General features: G+C 42.9%; 1 protein-coding gene across 1 annotated transcript in view; it reads left to right on the top strand.

The window, feature by feature from the left end:
• Positions 1-19,096, top strand: part of tbcd (tubulin folding cofactor D) — a 152,525-nt gene that overhangs the window by 120,239 nt on the left and 13,190 nt on the right. Inside the window, exons 25-32 of the mRNA XM_060942474.1 lie at positions 10,369-10,421; positions 10,561-10,642; positions 14,073-14,191; positions 14,324-14,415; positions 14,849-14,989; positions 16,026-16,109; positions 17,096-17,254; positions 17,910-18,048. Coding sequence (XP_060798457.1) covers positions 10,369-10,421; positions 10,561-10,642; positions 14,073-14,191; positions 14,324-14,415; positions 14,849-14,989; positions 16,026-16,109; positions 17,096-17,254; positions 17,910-18,048 — 869 coding nt within the window. The remainder of the gene's footprint in view (positions 1-10,368; positions 10,422-10,560; positions 10,643-14,072; positions 14,192-14,323; positions 14,416-14,848; positions 14,990-16,025; positions 16,110-17,095; positions 17,255-17,909; positions 18,049-19,096) is intronic.

Here is a 19,096-nt window from a genome sequence, read left to right as displayed (position 1 = left end):
GCCGTCTGTCTGTCTGTAGTTTGATCTGTCTATCTGTCTGTCTGTCTAGTTCCATCTGTCAATCTGTCTGTCTGTCAATCTCTGTCTGTAGTTCCTTTTGTCGATCTGTCTGTCTGTCGGTCTGTCTGTAGTTCCATCTGTTCATCTGTCTGTCTGTGGGTCCAATCTTTCAATACATCCATCTGTCTGTCTGTCTAGTTCCATCTGTCTGTCTGTCAATCTGTCTGTCTGTAGTTCCATCTGTCTGTCTCTAGGTCCAGTCTTTCGATATGTACGTACGTCTGTCTGTCTGTAGGTCCATCTGTCAATCCGTCTGTCTGTCTTATCTGTACGTCCATCTGTTTATCCATCTGTTTGTCAATCTGCCTGTAGTTCCGTCTGTCTAGGTTCTTCTTTTCAATCAGTCTGTCTGTCTGTAGGCCCTTCTGTCTGTCTGTCTGTCTGTCTGTCTGTCTGTCTGTCTGTCCAGTCTTTCAATATGTCCATCTGTCTGTCTACAGGTCCATCTGTCAGTCTGTAGGGCCTTCTGTCCATCTGTTGGCTTATATGTCTGTCTGCCTCTCTGGCGATCTGTTTGTCTCATGGTCTGTTTATCTGTCAGTCTGTCTTGTCTTCAGAGACACAGAACAGAGTCTGTGTCTCTGTTGATCTGTCTGTCTGTCAGTGAGTTGGTCAGTCTGTCATCTGTAGTTTTGTTTGTTTGTTTGTTTGTTTGTTTGTTTGTTTGTTTGGCTGTATGTTTGTCGATCTACCTCTATCTGTCCGTCCTTCTACTATTCTCTCTGTTTTTCATCCATTCATCTGTGTCCGTTGAGATGTTTTTTCTGTTGATCAACCTGTCTGTCTTTCTCCCCCTTTATCCACCTCTCCACCTCAGCTCACTTATCCATCGATCTGTCTATATCTGTGGATAGGTCTGCCTTTCAACCTGTCTGTGTATCAGTCTGTATTGAGTCTTGTCAGTGTGTCTGTCAGTGTGTTTTTTTTTTTTTTGGCTTGGTTTATCTGTCTGTCGATCTGTGTGTCTGTCAGAGATGAGGCTATAAATTTCATTATTCATACCTGCAAACTAGTCGCTTTTCGGCGAAATTCGCCATTTTGCAAACAAAATATGTCATTCTCGTGATTCATCTAGATCCGAAGAGGGTTTTTTTTGGGGGGGGGGGGGTCAGCGGTGGATGGAACTTTCAGTAAAATGGGATTGCCATCTTCACAAGAGTCATTTGGCCAATCACACGCTACTCATTTGGCCAATCACAAACGTCCAAGTCAATCCATCTTTCCCACGGCGAACTAAACCTTTGCCTGACTAAACCATAAACCACAGACAGTAAACATCCGACCTGCATCAGAGACTTCAGAGATCGATGGACACTAGCGACAGACTCAAGGTAAGTCTCGTTAGCTGCCAACAGTGTAATATGCTGTGTAAATTAAACTTGGTTTGTCAAAGACAATCCTACTTTAGCAACGTTACGTGTGTCGTGACATGAAACCTTTTCCAACATGTTTAACGTTATACAGAATGTAAAGTTTTTCAGCTTGTATGCTAACGTTAGCCAGGATGTCAGCTAACATCAGTGAATTGTGTGTTAACGTTAACCTTTCATACCAGTCGGTTCAGTTGGAATAATTTTTGTGAAGGCTATCTCTACTGCATCTGGACTGTTATCTGATGATAATGCGACATTGTCACAAGATGAGGAACGAAAACGAACACGTAACATTAACGTTAGTACACCGGCGGTTTTTAAGTGATTGATCCGCCGGAGAAGGTGTTTCATTCAACATGGCTGGATGTAGTTAGAGTTAGCCTTTACAAACGTTTATGGGAACAAAAAGGAGCCCTGACCCAGCTGATAATATGTGCTTCCAAGGGGCCTGATGTTATGAGGGAGCGAGTTAGGGTGCCTGTACCTACAGTTCAGCGAGTTGCCAATGCAGAGGTGTGTATAGATTAAGCCTCGGTCACAACCGGCCATACGTGCTCCTACGGCCGGTCTACATGCAAAAAACGCAAGAAACGCATGGAGGGTGCGCGTGAAATGCACGGAGGGCGCGCGTGTGACGTGCTGATTTTCGAGCCATAGACTGGCCGCAGACCGGACGCAGAGGTTCTTTGTCATGTCAAACAAACTCTACAGGCGTTTACGTTTTTTTTTTTTTCAGGTTGCAAGACAAACTTACGGCCAACGTGCGTCTTTCTCCACGAACAAAAAAAAAACGCAGCGATTTAGGAAACGCCAAAAATCGCACGGCCAAAAAATCGTACGTCCGGTTGTGACCTAGGCTTTAGGCTAAATAGGCGAGGCTTGTAGTTTTTCTGTAATTCTACCATTTCACTGTTTAATAGGTTACTTGATATTTGCCAGTAGGCTAATGTTAGGCAAAATAGGTAGCCTAGTAAACTAGACCCACCCACCTAGCGGCCAAAAATATTTTTGCCTAGCGAGTGGGTCTAGCCTCGCACCATATAAACAAAAACACCCCGGGCATCAAATCGTGCCCGCCAATCACAACGCAAGGTTTTTGTTTGGATTCTTTGGGCAGGCTTTTGCAGGAGTGACGACAAAGCTGCGCGACGCTGGAGAAAGCGCAGCAGGAAAGATGGCTACGGCTAGTGAACAGCGCTCGTTTGACTCTGCTTTGGAATCAGTTTTAGAAGAATTAGACTTGGAGTTTTGGTTGAAACATGAGCAGGAAGAGGCTCTCCGCTCATTCCTTTTCAAGAAGGACGTTTTCGCTGTTTTGCCGACCGGCTACGGCAAAAGTCTGATCTACCAGCTGGCTCCGCTCGTAGCCAAAAGGATGGGGCTAGTTTGTGCAGTACGAAGAATTAATAAACAGCTTTGAAACATTACTTTTTGATTGTTTCTTATTTTCCCGTTATTTTAAATTTAAGGGAAATTATTTCACCAAACACCACTAAATAAAAACTCTCAAAAACAGTTTAAGCAAACCCTTGAAAAACACTTGGAAAAAAATAAGAGTGTATGTTAAGTATGTGGTACAGACTCCTTATCTCCAAACTTCTTAATATCTAGAACCTGTTTATTAATTAATACGCATTTTGAAAAATTATTTATTTCAAGGTCTCCCCCACTGCTTTCTGTCGCTCTGACTACGTCACAGTCACTGTTGCGCTGATTGGTCAGAGCGTTGGCCTATACGCACAGAGACAGTTTGAAAGACAGCGGGTTGTTCCTCCCACACCCGTCGGAAATGTCTGCGGATCGAGGCCAGACTAAATATTCACATTTAGTCTGGCTTGCCAGGCTACAAAATAGGAGTAGACTAGCCTACATTACCAAAAAATATTGTACATTGCATGTTTAGTTAAAGGATATGGGACATGAAACATAAAAGCACGCTATATCAGTTTCTTTCCATTAAAAATATTAATTAATTGCATCAACAAATACAAAATCATCTGTTAAATTCAGCAAAATCGTTATATTCGTGATGATTATATGGCATTTCTGCTCGACTTCCGATATGCATTTTTTGCAACCGGAAGAGCCGCTGTCACGTGATTATACGTCACAAAAACTTTCGGGCACAGCACAAGCGGGTAGATGAATGGAGAAGTGGATGACAAGAAAATTGTTTTTATAGTCTTTAACGTACATTGGACATCATACATTGGACATCATGGTGTATTGTGCTGCTTATGGTTGCAATAATTCCAATGGGAAATGCCCTGGAGTAAGGTTTTTTTGCATTCCCCAAGGACCCGAAGCTGAGGAAAGTGTGGGCTCACCTGCGCATGCACAGTAGGCTTCGCGCATGCGCAGTAGGCTTGGTAGGACAACTTTACAGAACACCTGTTGAAAAAAACTTTGCACCTACTGTTTCCCACAAACTGTATTCGGACCATTTCACTGAGGATTCTTTCAACATTAATACTCAGGTACTGAGCGATATTAATACATGAAACAGGAAGCATAAGGATGAGAAAAAAAAACAGTTCAAATCGGGAAGCCACACACACCTGCGCCAGGCTGCACAAATGCACGCAGCTTCCCGACCCAAACCGCCTCCCTCTCATCCTTACACTTCATGCCTCATGCTCCATGAACCAACATCGCTATTTTTTATTTTTATTTTTTAAATCGGATCTGCGCGATTCAGCCGTGAAAAAGGCGGCATCCGCCGAAAGGCGCGCTGTTTGCATCCCTGCACGGAGGCCAGGGGACAGGGCAGGAATATTTTTGTTGATATGAGTGATCCGGTGCGATTTCGCGACCCCCCTGTTGAAGACCTCTGCGCTAAGCGTCTGAAAGCCGAGGTAAGGATTAGTATTATAATTTTGGGTGTATCAATTATTGATTATCATAATTCTGACTCGTTTCGCCATTTTGAATGTTTTCATCTCGGACTCTGGAAGCATTGTATCTCAATCAATCTCGAAAAATATCAGCAAAAAAAAAAACTAGCTTGCAATGGACTTTAGCTAGATCTATGATGAACTTTCAATGTATGATACAAAAATAATACTTCTTTCAACAGATCATTAGCCTTTGAGCAGAATTGTTTTTAACTTACCAGGAAGTGTTATCGAGCCGACCGCTTTCAGTTTCATGGGGATTGAATGAACTCTCACTCTCAGAATCATCTGACCCGTCAGAGTAAAGACAAGATCCATGTTCATGTGAATTTCCAGTTATCGGTTCGAATTGATAGGGTCTAACTTCACATCTCTGTGAAACATCAGGAATATCACTGTCGATGGTGTCCATTTCGGTAACCTGTTTACATTAGATTCCCAAGCGCTGGCTCCTTGGAAAGTTTTTGTGACGTCACGGGTCACGTGACCACCTAGCTCATTAACGAATCCTTGTTTTACGCTGATGTATAGAAAAACTTGAATAATGTGATGATTTTCACATTTTTGACGCCCTGCAGTGATTTAGATGGCATTTCTTATGTCCTTTATACACAATTATACCCAGAAAAAAATCCATGTCCCATATCCTTTAAGGGTTGTTTTACAATCAGGGTACAAAGTTTGTGTCACAGGGGTCCAAAATTCAAATTGATTCAAACTGGTTCTTGTACCAGTTTTTAAGTGAAGGACGAGTTAAAGAACAGATTTCAGGTAATTTTTTGACATGCGTGTATGGTAGTTTTGTGTAATCTGCTATAAGATAAAGATTAAGTGTAGCTTTAAGCAGGGCTGGGAGAAACAAATGAAGTGATTCTCGGAGATTTTTTTTGACAGTTCAGAATCCACTACTTCCATAGTGCTTTTAAATACAAGGCTGTAAGCTTTGTGTTAGTTGTCTCTAATATTTACAACCCCGATTCCAAAAAAGTTGGGACAAAGTACAAATTGTAAATAAAAATGGAATGCAATAATTTACAAATCTCAAAAACTGATATTGTATTCACAATAGAACATAGACAACATATCAAATGTCGAAAGTGAGACATTTTGAAATTTCATGCCAAATATTGGCTCATTTGAAATTTCATGACAGCAACACATCTCAAAAAAGTTGGGACAGGGGCAATAAGAGGCTGGAAAAGTTAAAGGTACAAAAAAGGAACAGCTGGAGGACCAAATTGCAACTCATTAGGTCAATTGGCAATAGGTCATTAACATGACTGGGTATAAAAAGAGCATCTTGGAGTGGCAGCGGCTCTCAGAAGTAAAGATGGGAAGAGGATCACCAATCCCCCTAATTCTGCGCCGACAAATAGTGGAGCAATATCAGAAAGGAGTTCGACAGTGTAAAATTGCAAAGAGTTTGAACATATCATCATCTACAGTGCATAATATCACCAAAAGATTCAGAGAATCTGGAAGAATCTCTGTGCGTAAGGGTCAAGGCCGGAAAACCATACTGGGTGCCCGTGATCTTCAGGCCCTTAGACGGCACTGCATCACATACAGGCATGCTTCTGTATTGGAAATCACAAAATGGGCTCAGGAATATTTCCAGAGAACATTATCTGTGAACACAATTCACCGTGCCATCCGTCGTTGCCAGCTAAAACTCTATAGTTCAAAGAAGAAGCCGTATCTAAACACGATCCAGAAGCGCAGACGTCTTCTCTGGGCCAAGGCTCATTTAAAATGGACTGTGGCAAAGTGGAAAACTGTTCTGTGGTCAGATGAATCAAAATTTGAAGTTCTTTATGGAAATCAGGGACGCCGTGTCATTCGGACTAAAGAGGAGAAGGACGACCCAAGTTGTTATCGGCGCTCAGTTCAGAAGCCTGCATCTCTGATGGTATGGGGTTGCATTAGTGCGTGTGGCATGGGCAGCTTACACATCTGGAAAGACACCATCAATGCTGAAAAGTATATCCAAGTTCTAGAGCAACATATGCTCCCATCCAGACGACGTCTCTTTCAGGGAAGACCTTGCATTTTCCAACATGACAATGCCAAACCACATACTGCATCAATTACAGCATCATGGCTGCGTAGAAGAAGGGTCCGGGTACTGAACTGGCCAGCCTGCAGTCCAGATCTTTCACCCATAGAAAACATTTGGCGCATCATAAAACGGAAGATATGACAAAAAAGACCTAAGACAGTTGAGCAACTAGAATCCTACATTAGACAAGAATGGGTTAACATTCCTATCCCTAAACTTGAGCAACTTGTCTCCTCAGTCCCCAGACGTTTACAGACTGTTGTAAAGAGAAAAGGGGATGTCTCACAGTGGTAAACATGGCCTTGTCCCAACTTTTTTGAGATGTGTTGTTGTCATGAAATTTAAAATCACCTAATTTTTCTCTTTAAATGATACATTTTCTCAGTTTAAACATTTGATATGTCATCTATGTTCCATTCTGAATAAAATATGGAATTTTGAAACTTCCACATCATTGCATTCCGTTTTTATTTACAATTTGTACTTTGTCCCAACTTTTTTGGAATCGGGGTTGTATGTCCGAATATCTTGACCACATTTTAGGATGAAAATAATCATTTTAGATATGTTATTTTATATTGAAAAATGAGCTGTCTCGGAGAGGACAATTTTTTGACACAATTCCATACTAATTTGATCAAAATAGTCTGAAAACTTACTGGCGTTCAACATTAAAACTTAACTATGTTTCCAATGATATGGAACCAAATATTTGTTTTATGGTATAAAGAATGATGTAAGTGCATCCCTTTTGGAGCTACCTGTGGTCAAAAAAGCACTTTTTCTAAATGACACGAGTGATTTTGCTAAATATGACATATATTGCCATACATTCACCAAAAATAACGTTATCACCAAATTTTTTTTTGCATGGTAAATAGAGCTATCAGAGGGCTACAACAAACAACCAAGTTTATTTCGTCAAGCCTTTTGATATTGAAGATAATAAGTGTTAAATGTGATTTTTAGCTTGCGTACCCTGATTGTAAAACAACCCTTAATTTAGAGATTAACTACCGTAGCCTAGATCATGTCTATTGGAATGAGGATCCAGTCTTAACAACTTTGTAATAGCAGGAAGTTTGTGAGTATTAAACTTTAAAAAGCTTTAATAATGTAAATCTAATAATATTTTCTTGTTTAGGCAATGGTTCTGGCTACTCTTGCTGAATATTCACTTCCTTTCACCTTTGCACCAGTGATGGTGAACCTGGCCCAAGTGCTGGCTGAAGACAAAGTAGCCCTTAGTGGGCTGAAGCTATGTTGCCTGAAAGAGACACCTGGCAAAGCAGAGGAAACTGGCCACGGAGCGGCTTGTCCAGGCCAAAAAAATGAAGAAATGAGATTTACTATTTGTAAATTACTCAGCTTGACATTGTTGTTACTTGATTGTGGTTGATTTTGTTGATTGACCATCAGCCATTTTGCACTGATTGAACAAAAAACAAGGTTATGTTAATAAACAGGTTTTTTGTTTACCTGTAGCTATGTTGCACCTTTTCTCGGAGAGGGGGCGGGCTCGGGTTTTGGTTTACGTCGGGGGGGTAAAAAAGTTTGTCACCTTTTTCAGACCTTCTGAGTTTGCAGGTATGATTATTTATACCACATCAGATGTGGTCGAACATTTAGCAGGTACTGTATACGTTTGAATTTGTCTATTCTGTGTGATTTGTTGAAACTGAGTCGTACACTACCGTTCAAAAGTTTGGGGTCACTTTGAAATGTCCTTATTTTTGAAAGAAAAGCACTGTTCTTTTCAATGAAGATCACTTTAAACTAATCAGAAATACACTCTATACATTGCCAATGTGGTAAATGACTATTCTAGCTGCAAATGTCTGGTTTTTGGTGCAATATCTACATACAGTGATGCTTGAAAGTTTGTGAACCCTTTAGAATTTTCTATACTTCTGCGTAAATATGACCTAAAACACCGCCAGATTTTCACACAAGTCCTAAAAGTAGATAAAGAGAACCCAGTTAAACAAATGAGACAAAAAATATTATACTTGGTCATTTATTTATTGAGGAAAATGATCCAATATTGCATATCTGTGAGCGGCAAAAGTATGTGAACCTTTGCTTTCAGTATCTGGTGTGACCCCCTTGTGCAGCAATAACTGCAACTAAACGTTTGCGGTAACTGTTGATCAGTCCTGCACACCGGCTTGGAGGAATTTTAGCCCGTTCCTCCGTACAGAACAGCTTCAACTCTGGGATGCTGGTGGGTTTCCTCACATGAACTGCTCGCTTCAGGTCCTTCCACAACATTTTGATTGGATTAAGGTCAGGACTTTGACTTGGCCATTCCAAAACATTAACTTTATTCTTCTTTAACCATTCTTTGGTAGAACGACTTGTGTGCTTAGGGTCGTTGTCTTGCTGCATGACCCACCTTCTCTTGAGATTCAGTTCATGGACAGATGTCCTGACATTTTCCTTTAGAATTCGCTGCTATAATTCAGAATTCATTGTTCCATCAATGATGGCAAGCCGTCCTGGCCCAGATGCAGCAAAACAGGCCCAAACCATGATACTACCACCACCATGTGTCACAGATGGGATAAGGTTCTTATGCTGGAATGCAGTGTTTTCCTTTCTCCAAATGTAACGCTTCACATTTAAACCAAAAAATCCTATTTTGGTCTCATCTGTCCACAAAATATTTTTTCCAGTAGCCTTCTGGCTTGTCCACATGATCTTTAGCAAACTGCAGACGAGCAGTAACGTTCTTTTTGGAGAGCAGTGGCTTTCTCCTTGCAACCCTGCCATGCAGACCATTATTGTTCAGTGTTCTTCTGATGGTGGACTCATGAACATTAACATTAGCCAATGTGAGAGAGGCCTTCAGTTGCTTAGAAGTTACCCTGGGGTCCTTTGTGACCTTGCCAACTATTATGCACCTTGCTCTTGGAGTGATCTTTGTTGGTCGACCACTCCTGGGGAGGGTAACAGTGATCTTGAATTTCCTCCATTTGTACACAGTCTGTCTGACTGTGGATTGGTGGAGTCCAAACTCTTTAGAGATGGTTGTGTAACCTTTTCCAGCCTGATGAGCATCAACAACGCTTTTTTTGAGGTCCTCAGAAACCTCCTTTGTTCGTGCCATGATACACTTCCACAGACATGTGTTGTGAAGATCAGACTTTGATAGATCCCTGTTCTTTAAATAAAACAGGGTGCCCACTCACACCTGATTGCCATCCCATTGATTGAAAACACCTGACTCTAATTTCACCTTCAAATTAACTGCTAATCCTAGAGGTTCACATATTTTTGCCGCTCACAGATGTGTAATATTAGATCATTTTCCTCAATAAATAAATGACCAAGTATAATATTTTTGTCTCATTTGTTTAACTGGGTTCTCTTTATCTACTTTTAGGACTTGTGTGAAAATCTGATGATGTTTTAGGTCATATTTATGCAGAAATATAGAAAATTCTAAAGGGTTCACAAACTTTCAAGCACCGCTGTAGGTGTATAGAGGCCCATTTCCAGCAACTCTCACTCCAGTGTTCTAATGGTACAATGTGTTTGCTCATTGCCTCAGAAGGCTAATGGATGATTAGAAAACCCTTGTACAATCATGTTAGCACAGCTGAAAACAGTTGAGCTTTTTAGAGAAGCTATAAAACTGACCTTCCTTTGAGCAGATTGAGTTTCTGGAGCATCACATTTGTGGGGTCGATTAAATGCTCAAAATGGCCAGAAAAATGTCTTGACTGTATTTTTGATTCATTTTACAACTTATGGTGGGAAATAAAAGTGTGACTTTTCATGGAAAACACAAAATTGTCTGGGTGACCCCAAACTTTTGAACGGTAGTGTACATCAGACACACACTTCAGCTTGTGTGTGACGGCCACCAGTGCTGGGGTCACGTTGGTGTTCTTGCCTCAGGAACAGTGAATAAGATCGTGACTGTCATTGAATGTCACGCAGATGATGATGTGCGCTAACATGAGTTACTGTGTTACAGACAGCTGGCAGTCACTCATAGACACCAGTCTGAACGCCAAGCAGAGCATCCAGGTAGAGTGACATCATCTCACACACACACACACTCTCTCTTTCTCTCTCTCTCTCTCTCTCTCTCTCTCTCTCGATCAGTCTGATTTGTCCTGCTGTTAGTAGTGGTGTTCTTTTAAATGTGTGTGCGCTCTCTGTGTAGGAGGCAGCGGTCTCGGCTCTTGCGGCTCTGTGTCAGCAGTATTATCAGGTCCAGCCCGGGGTGGCAGACACACACATGCAAGGTACATAATCCCTTGGACACACTTCACTGCGGCACTTCGTTTAAATTCGCAGCCCATAAACAAATTCTTACAATGATGATTCGAGTCAGACATGTAACACTGTCATACTTACATGTATTTATTAATAACAGGGACACACATGCGCTTTTTACACTTTTGTATCTAAAATTATAAATGTTTTATATTTAAAGATGAATATGTATGAGAATCACACCATATCGCTGCATATTCAGCTTCATTAAAACCATAAAACTCAACCAAGATATTGTGTGTGTGTGTGAGCATTGATAAAACGGATTTTTTTTTTTTAGCCGAATTTGATTCAATAAAATTGATTCAATTGAACCAATTCACTTGTCACACTGCAGTTGACTCAGTAAAACTGATTCACTTGATTTGCTATTAACTGACTCAGTGGAGCTGATTCAATTAAACTTGATTCAATACAATTTATTAATAGAAAGAGCGCATGATGGGGGGTGGGACTCGTGCACTCCTCAGTTTGCGGAGGAAGTAGAGGCGAGTTTGAGCCTTCTTGGATTGCGATGCGGTGATGTTGGACCAGGAGAGGTCCTCAGCGATGTGCACCCCTAGGAATTTGGTGCTGCTCACCCTCTCCACTGCAGCACCATCGATGGTCAGAGGGGGATGCTGTGAGTGACCTCTCCTGAAGTCGACTACAATCTCTTTGGTCTTCTCCACGTTCAGGAAGAGATTGTTGTCTTCAGGGCCGGATTAACATGGCCAGGGGCCCCTAGGCTACAAGTTGCTGTAGGCCCCCCCCCGGCCACCACCATCTTATCCCAGCTACCTGTAAAGAACTGTCTATTTTCTACATTTTAAAGTTTTTTTTTTTTGGGGGGGGTTCATTATTAAACTTTGTACAGCTGGGCCAGCAAAAACAGAACACCAAAAACTATAAGGTTTAGATTGACAACAACTTATCACAACTTATGCAACTGTCAATTGAATGTACCTGTAGGCCTTTTAGGCAACTGAACCTCTCAAGTACACGATGAAGAGGCTATAATGAAAGGCAATAAAGACAAAGTAAACAAACTAATGATCAACAACCAGTATCATTCTTAAAAGTTTGTCCTCCTAGCTTTTCTTGTAGAAGAGTCATCAATTAGACTTGAAAAATCCAATGAACGCAGAATGTCACTTTCAAGAGACATTAGAGACAGGTGATTCAATCTGCATTGGCCCATGGTGGATCTCAGTCTACTTTTAACCAATCCCAGTTTAGAAAAAGACCGCTCTCCACTGGCATTAGTCACAGGCAAAGTCAGAAAGAGTCGTAGGGCAATGTCAACATTTGGGAACACCGGCAGCAAGTTCCTCGTTCTCAAAACTTGCAGAAGAGATCTAGCAGAGGTGCCCTGGTTCTGCATTTCACTAACAAAAACTATCTAAACTGCACAAGCTCTTCCACAAAATCTGCTTCCACATCACCAGAATGCATACTTGCGCTCAGACAAGCGCAAGTATGCATTTTTCCAATCACTGTACCCACACGTCAACGGACAGTTTGTACCGAATAATTTGCATGCAGAACAGAAGATTGTACGCTTTGAAGGAGAGTAGAGGAGCCACTCTCTCTGCACAAGTTCGCCATTGCCAAGTTTCCTCATAAATAAAGACTTCGAAAAATACCTCTTCTGCTGCTTGTGGATCCTTTCGGATGCTGCATTATCAGCGTCTTTGTTACGGCACTTATCAGGTCCCATTTTTATCCAGTATTTCCTAGTAGGTTCATCTGTTTCGCCCCAGAACCCTGGATCCGAATTTAAGTTAGCATCGATATGGCTGGAATATCCTAGAGACACGTCACAGGCAGCCGCCTGGTCAGAGAAGCTAACATTGCATGAGCTTGCGGTCCCAGAAACAGAGGGGGGATCTAGATGTGAAATGTTTGGTGTTGATGCTTGAAGGAAACTATCATGCATGTCAATGTCGAGTGAGTGCGTGCGTGCGTGCGTTTGTTTGTGAAACTAGTGGCAGTGGCACATTCATCCACAAATGGGACGGGGTCTGAAACGGATGGTCCTTCACCAGAGCTAGTAGTACTACTGGCTGCGGCTAACATAACGTTTGCTACGCTAGTGTCATGATGACTTGCACTTGCCAGTTGGGTTTCATTAGGTTTAAAAAACCCTGTTAGTTTTGGTATATTGCTCAATAGAGCTTTGTCACGTTGGGCTTTTTGCCGTTGCGCCTTGCGCTTTTGAGCACCGCTCTTGTATTTTCTGTCACACATGTTCAACTGTGGAGTGACGTCGTGCGTGACGTCTAACGTTTATATATGGAAGGCGGATTTGCCTCACCCAATCAGCGTCCGTTTATTTAAATATTCATTTTGAGCCAATGAATATGAAGGGTTTTTTTTTCTTTTGACCAATTGGGGGCCCCCTGCGAGGCGGGGGGCGTGGGGGCCCCTAGGCTGAAGCCATATGAAGCCTGTGCGGTGATCCGGGCGTGGTTGTCTTTACTCCACTCGACCAGTTGGCTCACCTCATTCCTGTAGTTGGCTTCATCGTTGTTAGTGATGAGGCCCACCACAGTCGTGTCATCCGCAAACCTGATGATGTGGTTGGTGCTGTAGTTTGGTACACAGTCACGGGTCAGCAGGGTGAAGAGCAGCGGGCTGAGCACACACCCTTGTGGGGCCCCTGTGCTCAGCATGATGGTCCTGGAGGTGTTACTGCCAACCCGCACGTTCTGTCGCCTCCCTGTAAGAAAGTCCAGCACCCAGTTACAAAGAGAGGTGTTGAGTCCCAAATGTCCGAGTTGACTTGCTAAAGCTGATTTATTTCTCTCGCTGATTTCTCACTAAAATTGACTCAGTGGCGCTGATTCACTTAAACCTGATTCAATACAATTTATTAATTTAAGTTAATAAACCTGATTTGTTTGCTGTTCTGAATTTGACTCGGTAACGTCGACTCAGTGGAGCTGATTCACGTGAAGTTGAATCATTGCAGCTGAGTCAAAAAACTGATTTATTCTTTTTTTTTTTTTTCACACACTGAATTTGGCTCGGTAAAGTCGACTCAGTGGAGCTGATTCACTTAAACCTGATTCAGTACAATTTATTAATCAGAGTTCATAAGCCTAATTTGTTTGCTGTTCTGAATTTTACTCGGTGATGTCGACTCAGTGGAGTTGATTCACGTGAAGTTGACTCAGTAAAAATGATTCACTGGATGTGATAAAGCTGATCTGTTTGTCATAGTGAATTTGACTCGGTAAAATCGACTCAGAGGAGCCAATTCATTTGTCACAATAAAGCTGACTCACTGAAGTTGATTCAGTAAGATTCAGTTCCGTTACATGCAAATAATCATGTGAGAGTTCGGGTAGACGATACCTTTTAGTCTGATGTGATTTTGTCTACACTGTGTGCGTGTGTGTGTGTGTGTGTACACAGAACAGCTGCTCGGTCAGTATCTCTCCGGTCTGAAGAGTGCAGAGGTTCAGATGCGCTGTGGCTGCGCTTTAGCTTTGGGTTCTCTTCCGGACTTCATGATCCGCAACAAACTGCAGCAGGTAAGAACCTCGAAAGGACCGTCACAAACAGGAACCAATGGTACTTAGGGTCCTAGTTTGTTTTTCATCACCTTTATAGACAACAGGTAATGTCTGGATGGTGTGTGTGTGTGTGTGTGTGTGTGTGTTCAGGTGTTAGATGGCCTTCAGGAAGCCTGCAGAGTTGCACAGAAGGAAGACAGTTTTACAGAGGCCAGGAGAGACGCAGCCTCAGCGCTGGCTCAGTGAGTCTCCCCGTTCGTTTGTTCGTTCGTTCGTTCTCTCCTTTTCTCTTCCATCATCATCCTTCACTCTTCCTTTCTCTCATTTTCTGCCTCTCCTCCTACACTAGCCCTAACTCTCCTTTCTCCTCCCTCCATTTCCATCTTCCCACACATTCCTCTTCTCCTCCATCCTCCTCTGCTCCCTCTCTCCTCTGTCATTCCTCTGTCTCTTGATCTTTTCCTCTCTTATTTTCCTGACTCCTCCCTCTTTTCTCCTTCATTTTTCCTCTCCTCCTGTGTGGTCCTGTTCGCCCGAGAGCTTGGGAAGAGCAAACACAGATTAACGTCTGCAGCTCATACCTGCCCGACCTGAAATTCACGATTTCTCTGCGTGATGCATCATGATCTGTCTGCTTTGTCTAAACCCATATGTGTGTCTTTTTCTGTTTCTCAGGGTGTGTGTAACTGTAGGAGTGTGTGCCCAGGCCAGTCCGGACAGCGCGGTGTGTGAGGGAAACGTGAGCGGTGTGTATGAAGCCCTGCTGGAGTGCATGAATAATTACACCACAGACAGCCGAGGAGACGTGGGGTCCTGGTGAGGGCTGGAGCTCATGCACATGTCGAGAAAACACACATACACCTTAGTACACACACACACACCATTTGACAACATATCACAGTCTTACTGTAATCCTATCCAATCCCTTTTTCTGTTTATTTCCTGTTCATTTTTTAATTCTTTCCTGCTTTCTTCTCTCATGAGCAGGATTTTGATGAGCACCTAGAAGTCAGCTGCTCCAAATACGTGTTCTAGTTGTATTAACGTAATCTTTTGGAAGTTATTGACGATATACTCTCGCTGGCCACTTTATTAGGAGCAACATGCTGCACACTAGCACTGGTCACTGAAGGACCTCGCTGTATGTTCGAGACTCCTCGTGCCTCGTAACATGGCACATTGTGTCCATCATGCTTGGAGATGAACTATATGGGCATAAAGGGAAAGCACGCCATCAGTGATGATACTCGGATAGTCTGTGGCTTTCAAGCGGTCTCAAAAAAGCATTCCCCACACCATCATACAACCCCCACCAGCCTACACCGCAGGTTGCGTCCATAGTTGTTCTGTTGTACTGTTAGTGCCAGATTTTTACCTAAAAATTCATCGGACCAAGCAACATTTTTCCAATCTTCACCCATCCAATTTGTTCATCAGGTTCCTTTTCTTGGCTTTCTGAACCCGATGTGATCGCCTGCTCTTGTAGCCCCTCCACCTCGAGTTTTAACATGTCCGAGATGCTTTTCTGCTCAACTCGGTTGTAAAGAGTGGTTTTTTGAGTTGGTGTGGATTTCCTATCAGTTTAAACCAGTCTGATCATTCTCCTCTGACACATTCTAATTTTGATGTGAACTTTAACTGAAGCTCTTGTACCGTATCTGCATGACTTTACATAACGCGCTGCTGCCTCATGATTGGCTTTTGATTGATTTCGATAACTTCATGAATGTTTTCATGCATGAGTGCACGTGTTTCTAATAAAGTGGCCGGTGTATTAGTTTTGAACAGTTTCAGGAGTGAAGCAGGTGTAATTAGACTTGACCTTTTGACTCATTCGCCCAACGCCTTTTAGGGTGCGTGCGGCGGCCATGACTGGTTTACAGGACGTGACGCTACAGGTTGCAGGCTCCGCCCCTGACCTGCTGTCTCCTGTCATGTGAGTCTCTCTCTTGCTCTCTGTCTCTTCTTTTTTTTTTTATTGATAAGCATTTTGATATTGTGTTATAACGCTCCATGGGGCGACAGTGTGGAGTTTGTTCCTGATGGAAGAGGGTGGAGTTAATTTAAGTCAAAAATAATTGGAAATTTAAACTATTGATGTACAGTATAACAGGAGAACATGCATATTCATAATCGGACAAACTGTGTGTGCGTGCGTGTGAGCATTAATAAAACGGATTTGTTTTTTTCGCTGAATTTGACTCAATAAAATTGATTCAGTTGAGCTGATTCACTTATCACACTGCAGTTGACTCAGTAAAATTGATTCACTTGACTTGCTAAAACTGATTTGTTTTTCCCCATTGACACTGACTCAGTGGAGCTGATTCACTTAAACTTGATTCAATACAGTGTATTAATTTGAGTTAATAAACCTCATTCGTTTGCTCTTCTGAAGTTAACTCAGTGGAGCTGATTCACTTGAAGTTGACTCAGTGGAGCTGAATCCAGAAACTGATTTATTCTTTTCACCTTGAAGTTGACTCCATAAAAATTGATTCACTTGGCTTGCTAAAGCTGATTTGTTTTTCTCATTGACACTGACTCAGTAAAATGGACTCAGTGGAGCTGATTCACTTAAACTTGACTCAGTACAGGTTATGACTTTGAGTGAATAAACCTGATTTGTTTGTCCTTCCGAAGTTAACTCCATAAAATCGACTCAGTGGAGTTGATTCACGTGAAGTTGACTCAGTAAAAATGATTCACTGGATGTGATAAAGCTGATTTGTTCGTCATGGCGAATTCGACTCGGTAAAATCGACTCCGAGGAGCCGATTCGTTTGTCACAATAAAGTTGGCTCACTGAAGTTGAGTCAGCAAGATTCAGTTCCATTACATGCAAATAATCATGTGTGAGTCTGGGTAGATGATACCTTTTTAGTCTGATGTGATTCTGTCTACATTTGCGTGGGCGTGTAGTTGCCAGCGGATGATGTGCTGTCTGGCCCAGCAGGCCGCAGAGAAGATCGACCGTTACAGAGCGCACGCTGGAGCCGTGTTCCTCCGCCTGCTCCACAGCACCGAGCCCGCAGTACCTCATATCCCCCACCAGGAAGAGCTGCTCAACATCTTCCCTCTGTGAGTGCCTCAAGGGGTGTGTGTGTGTGCGCGTGTGTGAGTGATGTCGAAGCTAATTCTAAGGTACGCACTGATTTCAGCCAGAAGCTAAAACCTACACTTTAGGAGGGGAAAAAAACACACAAAAATCAGACAGTAAACAAATTCACTTTCCCTGTTCCATAATTATATAAGCTAATGTTTTCGTGTGCTTGTTGTGGCACTAAGACAAACAAATGAAGTGATTTAAATTCCAAAGTAAGGATTAATGCTAAGTGGGTTAAAGAAATAATCTTAAATCTTTGTAATGACGTTAATTATAAATCTACTGAAGTGTGTCGTGTTGAAACGCTGAGCTGAACTTGGCTGCAGTTTCCACAGCGTTGTCATTGTTGTCGTCGCCGTCGTTCCCGTGGTTATTTCTTCTCGTAATTATTTCTCTCCTGAGATTTTTCCTCCTTTATTAATTCTACGGATTGCATCAGGTCAGGAGAATAAAGAGCCGGCTTTCAACACGAGTCTCATTACGAGCAGATCGCTCTGGAGATTAGCTGTGTTGTGGGTTTTTTTAAACCCCCCATCTGTAGGGTTGTGTGGAAAGTGTGTGTATGGGCATGTTCTTATCTGGACCCCTTCTTATCTGGCTCATCTGGACGTGTGTGTGTGTGTTTTACAGAGGTGGTGCCGAGTCTCTGAACTGGAGCGCGCCGTCTCAGGCCTTTCCTCACATCACGCAGCTCCTGAGGCTGCCGATCTACCGCTACCACACCCTCCTAGGCCTGGCCGTGTCTGTGGGCGGCCTCACCGAGTCCACGGTACGTCCTCATGCTCCACTCCTCCTTCTCACACTTGTGTCCGGTTTAAAACACAAAAGCCTGGGAGCTTTCCAGATAAACGATCCCTGATCTTCTGAGTAACAAATTCAGATCCTCTTCCCAGGTTACTTCCTGTTTCGGTTTTGGTGACGGATGGGAAACAGTTGTCATGGCCACCAGAGGAACCGGAGACGTTTTACTGATATATAAAACCAGACTGGAGCTCTGTACTCAGCTCACCTTGTATAGGTTCGACTCCTCGTTCACAGCGATGTTACGTGCCACGAATCACAAACTGCGCAGTTCTTCACCGCTTGAGTGATGAAAATAATAAAACGGTAAACGGATGAACCTGGTTCAGGGGTTTCAAGGATGGCTACCGTTTTACAAACCTGCACATACAAAAGTGACGTACAGAACTGTGCAAAAAGGAAAAATTCTTCCATGTCAGAATAAATTTGCATTTACAGTATAAGCCCCTCCCACCTCCACCACAACCCCCCAAACAAACCCACGTTAATATGCTACAATTAAAGAAATAATCCAGAATATACGAACCTCAGATACTGTGGGTGGGCAGCACGGTGGTGTAGTGGTTAGCGCTGTCGCCTCACAGCAAGAAGGTCCGGGTTCGAGCCCCGTGGCCGGCGAGGGCCTTTCTGTGCGGAGTTTGCATGTTCTCCCCGTGTCCGCGTGGGTTTCCTCCGGGTGCTCCGGTTTCCCCCACAGTCCAAAGACATGCAGGTTAGGTTAACTGGTGACTCTAAGGCCCAATCCCAATTCTAATTTCTACCCCTACCCCTCCCCCTTCCCCTCCCCCTTCCCCTTGGGCCTTCCCCTTGAAACTGAGCTACAAGGGATAGGGCTTGAAATTCAACCCTTACGTATTGGGATAGCCCTTCAACGATCTCATACGTCATCGCGTACCTCCGTCAGCGTTTACGTTAGCAAAACGCGACCAATGCGTCATTGGCTGCGACCAGCCGCTACAGTCAGAGCCAGAACCAGAAATCTCTGCTGGCAGGGTGTGATTTGTTAACTAACACCA

The sequence above is a fragment of the Neoarius graeffei genome, chromosome 16 (genome assembly GCF_027579695.1).
Source record: "Neoarius graeffei isolate fNeoGra1 chromosome 16, fNeoGra1.pri, whole genome shotgun sequence".
NCBI classification, from domain to species: Eukaryota; Metazoa; Chordata; class Actinopteri; order Siluriformes; family Ariidae; genus Neoarius; species Neoarius graeffei.
This window is presented reverse-complemented; position numbering and strand designations above follow the sequence as displayed.